The sequence below is a fragment of the Pinus tabuliformis genome, chromosome 1_1 (assembly GCF_031772625.1).
Source record: "Pinus tabuliformis cultivar Carrire ecotype Pingquan chromosome 1_1, CPIR1, whole genome shotgun sequence".
Lineage (NCBI taxonomy): Eukaryota > Viridiplantae > Streptophyta > Pinopsida > Pinales > Pinaceae > Pinus > Pinus tabuliformis.
The window spans coordinates 621,992,586-622,007,338 of NC_142297.1; the positions used below are offsets into that span (position 1 = coordinate 621,992,586).

General features: G+C 39.3%; 1 protein-coding gene across 3 annotated transcripts in view; it reads left to right on the forward strand.

The window, feature by feature from the left end:
* PUR7 (purin 7) overlaps positions 1-14,753 on the forward strand; it is a 234,922-nt gene that overhangs the window by 205,751 nt on the left and 14,418 nt on the right. For all 3 annotated transcript variants that reach the window (XM_089392427.1, XM_089392426.1, XM_089392425.1), the window contains one exon: positions 2,940-3,029. In XM_089392427.1, the coding sequence (XP_089248553.1) occupies positions 2,940-3,029 (90 nt within the window). The remainder of the gene's footprint in view (positions 1-2,939; positions 3,030-14,753) is intronic.

The window sequence follows — 14,753 nt, forward strand, 5'->3', positions numbered from 1 at the left end:
CTTGCATTTCTATCTTCTGCAGGGAGTACCCCCCATAGCTTGCTGTTGGGAGACAACTATAACGGAGAGGTTGAGGATCAGGGTGACATGCCCCAACCTAAGTCGTTGTCGCACCGTGCCTGTACAATCTAAGCGAAAACAATATTGATCCAAATTTAGAATGGGTGGAGGAGACTCATCCAGTTGAGTTTGATGTTGATTTTGATATTTATGCCATGGAGTTGGGGGATGTTGATCCCAATGCAGATATGGTAGTTGAACCAGTAGCTGGAGGAAGCAAACCACCAAGACCAAGCATGGCACATGGTATTGGTGAGGGGAGTAGTAGTCGTGCAACTCGGCCAACTTGTGCTTCTAGTTCTATTAGGCCTAGTACTGCTATTGAGGTTGGAGAGGAGTGTGAGGAGTCCTCAGACTTTGAGGAAGCTGGCATTTATGTAACTCCTGCTGATGATCCCATGTCTAGTAGTGGTGATGAGTTTTATGAGTGATCATGTTGATCAGTGATTTGTAGTAGGCTAGTGGCCTAGTAGCTTGAGTTTTAGCATTGTTTTTGGACTCTAGAGGCCATTTAGAGCCTCATTGGTTATATATTTTGTTGATGATATCATTGATATGTATTTCACTTGGTGCCATTTTGATATATGCACCCTTACATGGTATATAGATGAGAAGAATTTCCATATTTTGTCTCTAATGGTTTGGAATCATGGTTTGTAATCTTAAAATTTTTTCATTCAAAAATAAATATTTAATATATTTTTTTCAATTTTTGTTTATTGAATCCAATTCGAATCATGGTTAGATAGACAATGTTCAATGCTCAGTTCCGGTTTTTAAAGCTATGATTGCAAGCCCTTCCTCATTAGCTGCTCTGTTGGAACTTGGAACACATAGTTGTGACTGCTCTCCTAACATCCCACTCAAATGAAAGGTGGCAAGCTAGGGGGGTTGGGGGGTGAAGGAGACATGGGTGGGAGGTTGTCCAGGAATTTCATAAAGGGAGGTAGTATGAGAGAACATGGTTTGGGGTTCAAGGTTAGATGAAATAATATGGGATCAAGGAAAAAGGGCGGGCCAAAAGGCTTTTGGGGAGTGGCGAAGGGCATTACAAAGTTCTCATCTCTTCCAGGAGGGAATCCTTGTTATGGTATGTTTTGCTGACTAATTTTGCCAAATATGCCTTATCATGATACTTTGAGTTGAAGGCGTAGACTAATGATGTATATTGGGACTGTATTTCTTCCATCCACATCCATTTGGGTTATGTTTTGTTGATGTCAACTCCATATCCTTAAGCCAAAGAAAATGGGCCTTAACCCTTATCTGTGGGCCTGTAAAATTTGTTTTTCACTTGCTGCAATTCCACAAGCAACTCCACCTGAGTTCTTCTCCTTCTTCCCAATCTTTGTCACATCCGTACATAGGGGAGAATCAACAGGATATTTTTGTTGATAATCCCTTGATGGCCACTGTTTCCTCTCCCTCCACAAATTCCTTGTCCAAATTGAACTGATGAACAGGGGTCACTGGAACTAGTATTGGTTGCAGCTGCTGTTGGTACATTTCTCTGCTACAGCTCGCTAGGTGTTATATTAAAGAAACTTTCACTATATTAAAATTGAATGGTTCCAAACCTTAGGTAATCATTTCTGCCCATCGTAAATGATTCTACTATAACCCTTAATGATTCCCACTATGAGAACCAGACCCACCAAGACATGAAATAGATTGAACAGTGGTAAATGGTTTCCATTTTTAAAACGCAAACAAGGAGATTCTGTTCCGAATCTTTGAATCCGTGTTTCTGCAACAATAAAGTGTGGGTGCGGCACTGCACCTCGACGATTCCAGTATGTTTGCTTAGGTATATTGCATGCTTCCTCTACCCATCACTGCCAATTTAGTGACACGAGCTGAACAAGGTTTGTCACCTGTTATGGTGATGTTTCCACGGAGGTATAATTATAGTTGATTTTTTGGATCTTGATCTCTTTTGCTACCCCTGATTCCTCTTTTGGTTGTTCATTCTCTCTCAATTTGCAGCTCAATCATAAAACTTATATATTCACATTACAGAATGCTTTCAAACGATTGCATTCTTAAGCTAACAAATATTTCAGCGTTTTATCAAATTATTTTGGTGAATACTTGCTTGGAATTTTCTAGACAACATTAATTGCTGTGAGAATCTGACTTGTCAATTTCTTAACTTTTTTCCAATATCAGTGCTTAGGAACCGTCAGTGGCTTTTTGTTGCCTTAGTTAGTTGAACCAAAGAATAGGCTTATGCTGCTTGGATCTTTATTTCTCCTTTTTCTGATCTCCTTTCCATTGTCAGCAACATACCTTATGCTTGGGCTTGCTTTCGTCACTTTCTTAAATGCCAACAATGTTGTTTCTGATTTATTTTGCATGAATTTTGTAGTACAAATATTGGCATCTCAAAAATGCAGTTCCATGATTAATTGAACTAGCATATGCAAGCTGCATGAGCTTTGCAGTCATGCCTGTGTATCTACTGCCCTGGTTTTCCTGAGATGCATTTAAAGAAAGGTGCTGAGAGTGTTAGTTTAAGCTGAATTTGTCCTGTGTATGCTTTCCTTGTTCTTGTTGTTGATTGGTGCCACAAGGATCAGAAACCAGAAATAATACAGTGGGTAGTCAACAAGTACATGTCATACACATTATGAGGAATGCATTTTCTGTTTACTTTTTTCTGTCCTATGTATGTGTCTTGCATGTGTTATTTAAAATCACCAGTCTCTCTTTGAATAGATGCACATTTTATCACACCCAAAGATCAAAAGGCTGTTTAAAACTTTAATATGAGGAGACATTTCTTCATCCGACTAAATTCTATATGGAAAATACTAGCTCAATTTTTGTAGTAGCTTTAGAATTTCATTTGAAAAATTATTCTGTTTATTCTGTTGTAGGTACACACACCTGACTCAAGTAGGTATTGGATTGCTGGTTCTTTTGAGGAGCGCATAAAGAAAGGGTTAGAGCCTGAGAATATTGACAAGGTAGAATTTGTTCCTTGCAGTTGCCTCCAATTTAGTAAACATACTTTCCATTCAAAGGATACCAAATGTCTTTTCTCATTTCAAATTTTGATGTAAATTTCATGTGTTCAATATTTTTATTTTATCTATTGCAACTAAAAATGAAATTTCTACCGAGTCATATTCAAGTGTAGTACTCCACCTTGGCACCCCTAGTAAGAAACAGTTCCATGTTTAATTATTAATGTATGTTATGGTGAATCTGGAGGGGTGGGGACCAAAGTGCAAAGGCCCCATTATTAGCAAGGGAAATCAATTCATAGTGTGAAGAATTGTAGCATAATGTATTTATGAATGGGAAAATGGCCATATGCTTGATAATGAAATAAAAAGCTAACATGTAGCCTAAGGAAGAGTGTAAAAGGGGTCCGATGTGCGACAAGGCAAGGTCTGATGGTATATTTTATCATTAGAACCGTAGAACTACCTATAAATAGCTATATGAGGGGGAAGTTTCAGAAACTACTTACATAGTCTTCCTGTCATCTGGCACATTCCATACACTCTTTTTATATCACTGTTTCCTTACATTCCTTACATCCATGATCATTACATTCTCTCATTTTGTACTTTCACATGACAATCCTTTTGTGAGCTCTATATGTTCTTTAGAGGGATCTTCGCGAACAATGGGTGCAGCTGCTTAATTATGACAGCGGGTGCTAGTCCTGATCTCTAGTTGTCCAAGTTCTAAATAATTGTGTTGTGGATATCAGGGAGTACTTCAGCTGTTTCAATCTTTGATGTAGCAGTGTCTAGCAAGGGGGAAACTAGCTCTGATATGTTAGTGGTCAGAAGGTTGCTCAATATTCTCAATAGGAATGTATTTGTGTGGTTGAGTGACTAGTGATTTCCCTGGGTTGTTTTGGTGGAACCTCATTGGGTTCTGGGGCTTAGTTGATTCTTTTTTGTGATTGTGATTTGTCATTTGTTTTGGCACTCTATGTGAATTTTTTGCATAATGCATCTGATGAAATCTTTTATTGTGATTTAATATTTGCCTGTCATAATATGGCCACTTGCTTGGGGGTTGGCTTATTTTGAGGAAATGGCGAATCTTCCCTAGGCAATTGGTTGTCTTCTTTCTTTCAAGATAAGTATTATGTTCTATGATGTGATTCTCTGTTGGTTCTTGTTGTTAGATCTGTAATTTTCGTTTACGTATAATGCTTTACATTTTCTAGATCTACATTTCAAATCATGGGTTTCATTTTTTTCCTCTGTGATAAACGGTACCACCTATGAGTTATAAAATAAAGTTATTAAAAGGAGTTATACTAGAAGGGGTTTGAACGATTAATAAAAGTTAAAGGGGTTACCTTTAAAACCCTAAGCTCATCTCGAAAATAGTGAAATGGAGACTAGTAATGAAAGATTTCCTAAAACCTTTAGTAAATGTGTTAGTGCACTATTTAAAATCAAATGATCACTTGCAAGAAGAGATATTATAATCTCTATCAGTCCTATTGAAGATAATAATTATGTTAGTACTGAATGTGCTAACGAATTAGTGATTCCTGAATTGAATATAATTGAAACGAATTTTGTTGCAATGAGTGACAAATAATACGACATAAGCAATCTACAACTAAGTATTGGGGATTATACTTTTATCTCGCAATTCATCGTGGAAACCTTATTTTTTGACGATAGTAACATTATTTTGGGTTTACCCTAGCTGAATATGATGAAGTAGTTTTTGACATTTTCCTATAGGAAGTAAAAAATAACACTACAAGACATTACATTGAAATCATATTCAGTAACACTAGAAGACATACGAGATATCTCAAAAGTAATTTTTCAAGAAGGTAAAAAAATGATACAAAATATGCAAAGGGAAGTTGACAAAATCACCACGGAAAGAAATGAAGAAGTTTCTTGACTTAAGGGCCATGGTGAAAAATTATTGATGCAAATTAAGAAGCTTAAAAAGGACAAGAAGTCATTGGAAAACAGGGTACAACAACTTATCGAGAAGGAAGCGTCGAAATCTTCAAATGTAGAAATTCAAGTTGAAGAAAAAGGAACAATTGTCGATCTAGCCAATATCACAACTCAAGAAGATGACAAACTAGTTGAAGGAAAAGGATACTCGGATGTTGCAGTTCAGACTATGAAAAATCCAAATGAAGATTCTGTAATCAACTCAACAACATCAGTATTTGAAGTAAATCAGGAAATTGTCACACGAAGGTAAGGGAAAATCAAACCACAAGAAATCCCTATCAACATTTGAATCACAAGAGAAGACAACTCAATCAATTATCATATCTCTATCATTCAGATCATAAACAACAAACTTATGTTCCGAAGACTACTAATGTCAGTGCAATTCATTCTTGTGATAAAAATTCACACGAAGTGTCCAGTAACTGCAAGATTCTGCAGAAGATTGATTTAGGATGGTCAGATCCTTTCTCAGTTTGACAATTGTATTTATCACTTGGAGGATCTTATCATCTTGTATCAACAAAGATGACAAATCAAAGAATTCCAAAAAGATGCGAATAGATTACAAAGACAAAGAACAAATGATACGCCTCAATAAGCTTTGAGGACAAAGCTTTTTGAAGAGGAAGACAATGTTATGAATAAAATATATATAAATAATATAAATAAACAATAATGATAATAATAGTTAATTAAACAATAATTACTTGCTGAAGAGGCATGTCTCTATGGACATGACCATTCGTGAAAGGGTACTTGCCTAGCTATATATACAGGACCCTCATTTGTAACATCAATCATCTCATATATTTTGTACTTTTCTATATTAATAAATTACTATCCTATCATGGATATTTACATATTTCAGATCTTCTGAGTATTTTGCTATGTATGCGAACTTTGTTTATTACATATTAGCGCGAACATGTGCTTTTGCATAGGCTTGGTGTCTTAGTATGTAGAAGATGTTAGACGACCTCTTTAGGTGCTTGCTTGAGAGGAGTAAGTGTTATTATGATTTTTTTCCTAAGTCTAACTTAGGAAAAACACATTAATTAATTTAATTGATTAATGTTGGCTATTGGGCTAAGTTTCTAAGGATAAATAATTTAATTATTTAAGTGACTTAGATCTAATCTCTACCATTGATCTAAGTGGGTTAGGAATTAATCTTAGCTGTCTATCACTTTGGAGATTGAGGGTTAGGGATTTAGCCCAAGTTGAAATTATATAAAGCCTAAGGGAGAGGTGAAGGCACATTGTGACTAAGGAAGATATTTCCGGAAGGAGTGAGAGGCTTAGTGACTGAAGAGAAGAAGAAAGTGATCCACTAGGGTTTTCCAGAAGGGAAATTAGAGGAGGTTGAGAATTTGGATAGTGAGGCCGAGATCTTGAAGGAGGAGGTCGACTTTCAGCCAAGGGCTACCGTGTGGAGCAAGCAAGGAGGCCGAGTTCCCAGCCAAGGGGCAGAGTCTTTCTAGTGCACAGGATGTAGAACCAAGGGGGCCAAAATTCACAAGTAGAGGCCGAGATTTGCCGACGCTGGATTTATTCAGTGAGATCAAATTTCTATTTCGCGGAAAAACTAGTGGGCTATTTCTAGGTTCATATTGCTCTAATTTTTGTGTATTTCTCTATGGGTCAAGGCCCTATTTTTTTGGAGTAATAAAAGCAAAGGGAGTTTTGTTGGGCAGAGAAATTCTGCTGTTCTTGTGATTTTCTTATTAATTTCCGCTGCATGATTTTTAATTGTGAAGTTAAAAATACCAATGCATGTATTTCCAACAATTTTATAATTTTTTGACGTTAGTTTTTCAAAACCCAACAAAATGATTTAATGTGCCAATAAATTTTTATACTCGGAGTTTAATTTTAGTAGAAAACCCAAATTTGAATTCATATATAAAATACTATTGAGCTTCTAATAGATCTACACAACAGAAACATAAATGAAGTGCATTAAAATTTTGACACAGGTTTTTAACCTGGAAACCCAACTTAGGAAAACCAGCATACATGTTTAGTTTTATTTTAGCTTGCAGAGCAAAATCAAAAGCTTTATTGCATCAACAAAACTTGTTCAAGCACCTAGAAATTTGAGCTAGACAGATCTGTCTAGATTTGCATGCCAAACAACACTTTGTTGCCTCAATCTATGTGCTAACAATGTGATGGGTAGAGGTCTTGGGGGTTAACCAAAATCCCTTTCCCTTAAAAAAAATATCGATCTTGAGGCCTGTGGGTTATGGCCCACTAAGCCTATCGGAAGCGTTTCTTTAGGCTTTAAGCCTTTAAACCGGGGACTTACATTGGACTGGAACCTTTTATTGGGGCTTTTATTACTATCAGAAGCATAACATATTGGTGTTCAAGCCTTAACCCTTTGAGCAAAACATATTACGAAATACATAGGAAAACCAGGTAAATCCTGCTTCGAACATATATGTCGGACTTCGAAAACATACACCCGCATCTATAAGGATTATTGGGCCCGCTCTTCCGCTTTCCTCAACACTCTGATCCGATGCTGACCTCCGACTACTAACACCTTCGATCACCAATCAGCGCATGATCGATATCGGCGTATCGACCCTTGCTATTCCATTATCGCTCGTCCTTTGCCTCTCCGATATGCAATCGCCGATCGCATTTGGGCTGTCGATCTGGCTTCCGATCCGACGGTCCAGGATCCATCGCTTTATCGCCGATCGCTTTGCGATGATGGTCGGGTCTGATAACACCCTAAGGCCTTCGCCGATGCGATATGATCAGGATCGTTGATCTCACAGATCTAACGGATCTTGTGTATCGTTTCTCCAGCCTCCTCTTGCACTTAATATCTTTCGATTGATGGATTTCTGCGTTAAAGCCACAATTTCTACCGTACTCCGCTTTAGACACACGACACACAGTTAACTCGTTTACAAATGGATTGCCATCGATCCTTAAGTGATCGATGGTCGATTAACATTTCCTACCAATGGAATTTAAGTCATTCAACGAGTAAATATACAGATCAATGTTGCACGAAGCGGGAGCGAAGCGGAAGCGCGAAGCGGAAGCGCAGAGCGCGGAAGCGTCATTTTCCAAAAATCTAGGAAGCGAAGCGTCCGCGGAAGCGTCTGCTATATATATATATATTTTTATATTTTTTTGCATTTATACTCAAAACAAACATCCCAAATACCAAATTAATTGTAGAAGACATGAAAACATGCATATTTTTGCATAAATCAAGATAGATATGGCATCCATGATTCCATTGTAGTTACTAGTATGTACAACAATCATCTATATTCTAGCTATTACAAACATACATCAAATTTTTAAGCATATTATAAAACATAAAACATTTAAGCATATTATAAAACATAAAACATAGAGCATATTATGATTTATCTAGCAAGTGAGCAACTGTCAACATTTGTCATGTCCAAAATTCAAATAATAATGTTTACAAAATATGTCACTTGGTCACCGCCAAGCCAAAAAGGTTCAAAATTCAAATTCACAAGTCTACAAGTCTAATGAGTAATCTATGACAAAAAGAAGTAGATTGTGAATATATCTACTAATCTCTCCTCCTTCCACCACGAATAGAACGTGATGGCGGGCCTCCACGTGGTGGCAATGAAGAAGATGGTCCCTGTGTAAGTCGTGGCACTGGAACTGATGAAGAAGAACCCCCTGCCGTTGGTGTTGAACCATGGAACCTAGAAACCAAGGGACCAGATGGGGGTGGTGGCAATGGCATATCAACACCCGTGTCATCATCCTAGAATCGCTCAAAAAATTCATGCAAAAAAAAAACACTAGTTAACAAAAAAATTAAAAACATGAATTAGAGAAATGCTTTATAAGGGAAAATTGGAAAATTCATACCACAATGGACATACCTGGATAAGAGAATCCTCTAATTGCTCTAGTCGCAACACTCCATCCTCCAAATTGGGCTCCTCTGGATTCTTGTCCCAAGTCAACAAGTCTTTATTAGACTTTGCATCTTCACAGTAATGGGACAACAATCGCAAGTTGTAATGAACATAAACCAAGCTCTCTGCCCGGTCTAAATTCAACCTGTTCCTTTTAACACTGTGGATGAAAGAATAAGAGCTCCAACACCTCTCTGCAGAAGAAGTGTTTACCACCTGTGATAGCACCCGCAATGCCAAACTCTGTAGAAGTGGAGTAGGCCCTCCATGCATGTTCCACCACTCAAGAGCAGAAAAATGCTCTCGATCTTGAATTGCATGCATGCTCCCAAATGGACCAGTGTTGCTCGTATAGTTGCTCACCTGTCTTCGTACCAATGTAGCCTCCTCATTATCAGGGATTAATCTACTCAATGCAGCCATATATTTTTCGTGAACCTCTTTATCTTGGTGTGGTTTTTTCCTGCTTCCCCCCCCAGGTGCTGGTTTTGAAAGCCATGATGGATGATAGTATTTAGGTGTCAAAACATATGCTAATGCATGCAATGGAACATTTAGCATATCCCATCGGTTTTCCACCTCTTCACGAATATAATTGTACAAGGTGGTATCTCTAGGCTCAACAATGTCTTTAATCTGCCCCAACATGCTATCCATTTTCTCATACACCTCCCCAATTACTGGTCGATCTGAATCTGCAAACTTGATCATGTAATAAATTGGTTTGGTGAATTGCAAAACATATTTAACCTGTGACCAAAAGTAACTGTCAAGAACAGTGTCCTTGACTTCATTAGCACCATCTGTGTCAGTGTTAATTTCATCCCATGTTTCAGCACACACCAGATTAGTTAAAGCTTGTCTCACCCTCACTAGCCGCCTAAAGGTGAGGTAATAACTAGCAAATCTTGTCTTTGCAATTTTAAGCAATTGCAACTTGGAGTAAGTGCCATAGAAGTAGTTTACCCTTGTATGCCCTGTGATGAATTTAATGAGCTGCTTCCCTTTCCTGTAAACCTCAGCAATCCACCCACAATCTTTGTGTTTCACAATATCATGCATCAAAAGGTTCAATGTGTGAACCAGGCACCCAGACCAAAAGATGTGTGGATGAGTACGCTCAATAATTTTTCCTGCTAACTTACAATTTGCTGCATTATCTGTGATCACTTGAACCACATTATTCGGACCAACATCTTTGATTGATTTCAATAGGAGATCTGCAATGTTTTGTGCAGTTGCACTGATGGAGGAGGAGTCATGAGATGCAATAAATACTGCACCACTAGAAGAAACACCAAGAACATTTATCAAATGTTGGTTTCTAATATTTGTCCACCCATCTGATACAATGGATACCCCAGAATCCACCCACTCATGTGTAAAACGTGTCAAAGCTCTTTGAACCTTAGCTTTTTCTCTTTCTAATAACACTGTTCTAGCTTTCTCATAGTTGGGGGCCTTGTATCCTTTTGGGGCTTCATTGATGGCCTTTACCATTTCATGCCAATAGGGAGAGCGAAGCACATTGAATGGTACACCGCAAGCACAAAGAAAACGGACTATCTTTCCATCCACATCATCCCTCCCAGCAACATTAAGGAAATCCCCTATTGTTTTTCTACCTCCAGAGGTTGCAAAAGTACCATGAGGAGATGGGCAACTACCAAATTTAGAGGTTGCACTTGATTCAGAATGAGTTTTTTGTTTCTTGTTTTTTTGTTGTGCAGCCATCTCTATTTGGATGTATTTTGTTCTTTGTTCAGCTGAAATTTTTGGGCAAATTTGTACCCCCACAGAACCCTTTTTTTCATCACTGTCCAGCACCCCACAAAGATGCCTCCTCAGACGGGTATATGAACCACAATATGGTTTTCCTCCATGACAATCATGAGGGCACATCCATTTGTAAGATCCACCACCCTTTCCCCCATCAAGTTTGGTCACATAGTTCCACAAGGGTGTTGTTGTACCTTTCCCATCTTGTGCTTCAGTGTCCCCTTCAAGTTCATCCCCTTCCTCTTCAAACCCTTCCTCCTCATCATACATTGGGTCACCAAGTTCATCCCCTTCCTCTTCCCCTCTATTCCTCACCCTTGCCATCATTAAAACCAAGAGTGGAATGATACATAGAAGCCAAAAGAACACCATCTTGGAATATGGATATAGGTGGTGGACAACCTGTAAATAAAGGAGCAAGTAGAAACAATGGGAAAGAGTAGGAGAGGGAGGAGAAAAATACAATTTTTTTTTCAAAAAAACAAGGGAGTTTGGGGTTTGAACTTACCTCTTTAGCTCTTGTAGATGAAGTCCTGCAAGCTCTTGCTCCAAGCTCCTCCTCCTTCTCCTAGCTCCTCCTTCTTCACTCCTCCAAGCTCTCCTCTCTTCTCCTCTCCTTTCCTCTCTTCTCTTCTCCTCTCCTCTCTTCTCTTCTCCAACTCTCATAAACTCAAAGTGAGAAAATGAGAAGAGAATGGGGGCTTTATTCTTTTCTAAACTCACCCTAAACTAACCCTAACCTCACCCTAACCCACCCCCTCATGCTAACTTAAGTGAACTTTTTAAAAAAATAAAAAAAAAAAACCAAGTTAAATGCTGCCCGCGCGGAGGTTAGTGGAAGCGCGCTTCCGGGCCTCGTGAAGCGTGCGCTTCCGGGCCTGAAGCGTTGCGCTTCCGGAGGCCCGAAGCGCGGATCCGGGCAGCCGCTTCCATAATTCCAGGAATCGTTTTTTTAAAACGGAATCGCGCTTCAGAAAATTGGAATCGCGCTTCGGGGAGAGGTTCCGGAACGCTTCCGTACGGGACGCGATTCCGGCCTCGGATCCGGGGGGGGGGGGGCGATTCCTGCAACACTGATACAGATAACCCAAAGGCACAACACAGACACATGGAATCCACAAATACACAACTTATTCATTATATGTATAAGATTACAGAACTAAGGCATCGCAGCCTTAGAATGAGTTCTCCCTTGACTACATTTCAACACTCTGTTTTCACAAATTCTATCTCTATCACTCTGTCCATCTCTATATCTCTCTCATTACATATATATAGAACACATCTGGTTCATCGTTATAGGGATATTGGATCGGATCGCTATGAAGGATCCGATCAATCCTCTCCTTGGTCTCCTCTAACAACCCACTAACAATGTACACATGGCAGATTACATTTAATGAAGTCTTCTAGAGACTTATCGTTTCCATCAAACTAGCTCCTCTTATAACAGAATTTGTCCCTTTTTTCTCGATGGTCCACGTTCTCCTCTTTCTTCGCTTTGGATTCCTCATTTTGACTAGGAGAGCTTGATGCTCCTGCATCACAATGCCTAGATGTGCATGCCAAATTTACTACCTCGATCTGTGTGCTGAAAATGGCTCGATTTGTGTGCTGTTCTATACTCTTCGATATCAGTCCATAGATCCCTCTGCATCCCTCACACATGTGACTTGTCTTGGTTTGCATGCTTGGTTGCCTAGATCTGTGTGTGGCCTTTTTCCTCTTCTTTCCTCACTCATTGGTCCTAGGCTTGCGTGCTAACTTCCTTAAAGTGTGTGCTACCTTTGGAATACGTGCTAAGATCTCCTCAAGCAATTACATTTATAAGTTTTCCTTTGCCTCATGATTCATGAAGTCAGCTTCGTAATTAACGAAATCATCCTTGTAATTCACGATTTGAGGTTCTTTAGAATTAATTAATTAATGTGCTTATGGAAATTAGAAAGTCACATTGTTAGGAAATTTTGTCGGACATCTTTTGCATGCTCGACACTAAGCCTATGCAGGATCACTTGTTCAAGCTACCGAAATTTAACACTCCCTCTTAGTGAGGAAAGTGTTCTGCATCACCCTTGACTTATCTCTGAAGAAGACAAGTTTGCCTTTCGTCAAGGCCTTTGTGAAGATGTCTGCCACCTACTCATCTGTAGGTACATACTGTAGATTCATTGTTTCCTTCTACACATAGTCCTGGATGAAGTGATACCCGATCTCTATGTGCTTCGACTTATCATGAAACATTGGATTTTTCAAGAGCTTGATGCAACTCTGATTATCATAATGTATCACAGTTGGCTCCATCTTCTGATTAGACAACCCCATGAGTAATTTCCTAAGCCAAATGTCCTCGCATAATGCCAAGCTAGCTACCATGTACTCAACATCCACAGAACTAAGTGCAACCAACCTCTGTTTTGCGTTGAACCAAGAAACAACTCTAGATCCCAAGATGAAACAACAACCTAAAGTACTTTTGATGCTGATTTGGCCGAAAGTGTTATTGATAGGAAGAGCACATCAAGGTGCTGCTTTAGTTTGGGTTCTGCCATGATATCTTGGATGAGCAGTAAGCAAAACTTCGTTGCTTTAAGAACGGCTGACGCAAAGTATATTGGTGCTAGCATGGATAACTGCGAGGTAGTTTGGTTGAGGAACCTCTTTGGAGAGTTGTTTGAGCAGGTTTTGGATACGATAGTGATATATTGCAACAACAAGAGTGGGATCCAATTGACAGAGAATCTTGTGTTTCACAACAAGTCCAAGCATATTGAGATCATATATTTCTACATCTGGGACATGGTGCAGAGAGGAGCCGTGAGGCTCCACATTTAGATTGATGAGCAGATAACAAACATTCTTACCAAGGCTTTGCCGAAAGGGAAGTTCTTGGTCTTCAGAGAGCAGCTTGGACTGATGGATGTGACCCTCCCAGGTAAGGGTCACGGCTGATCGAGGACATTGAGCTATGCTCTTCCCCCTGTTTGAGTTCACATGTAGAGGAATTGAGCCAGAGAGCTCTTGGGGTTGAGGGAACTCTGGACAATAAGATAGGCTGTGATCCTTACCTTCCATGGTAAGTTGTATCTTGCCTATTGTCATACAATAGGATAGACTGTGATCCTTGCCTTCCATGGTAAGTTACTAAGTAGTATCCTGCCTATTATAACTATAGGGTGTGTGTGTGATCCTTGTCACTTATGACAAGTGGGTATCTCCCCCTACCATCAAGTATGGGACTTGACAGAGTATACTCCAGTATGCATCCTACACATAAGTTGGGCTTGTTGGGATTGCCGCCCATCTGGCCAATGGGTGAGGAGACTTGAGATAGACTGTGATCCTTACCATTTATGGTAAGTGGTATCCTGCTCAAGTGATGGGATGCAGGTGTTCTACCATTGACTCTTGAGGGTCAAGTTGGGAAGATCAACGAACAATAGGATAGACTGTGATCCTTACCTCTCACGGTAAGTGGTATCCTTCCTATTGTCCTTAGATATAGGGTGTAGTTGGAGCTCCCATATGTTGATTCTTCTTCTTTAGATTCAAGAGTGTTTAGCAAATGAGCAAAGATGAGATATGACTTGGTTCAATTATGATGATGACGAGATTTTTGAGATGAGATTCATGATCTAGTCGTAAATTTCTCCCTAGCTGAGAGGGAGTGTTAATTTGGCAGCTCAGGGAGAAATTTCTTTCATTGGACAACCTTCTTCATCAAGAAAGACCCCTCCTAGCCCTTGGAAGAATTTAATTTGGTCAAGGAGAATATAATTTTTAAGGTGAAACCCACATGTGCACAAAAGTACAAGTCGTCTTGGGCAAGGTAATTTGATCCCCTAAGGCTCATATAAATAGAGCATATGTCACATCACTTTGGAACATCGTCATCACACAACATATCTTCTCTCTCTTCTCTTGATTGGTTTGTATAGGTCTACAATTGGAGGTCCAAGCTCACACATGTGAAGGGAAGGAAATTTTGTTTTGCTGTGTTGACTTTTTGTTTAGGGCTGCT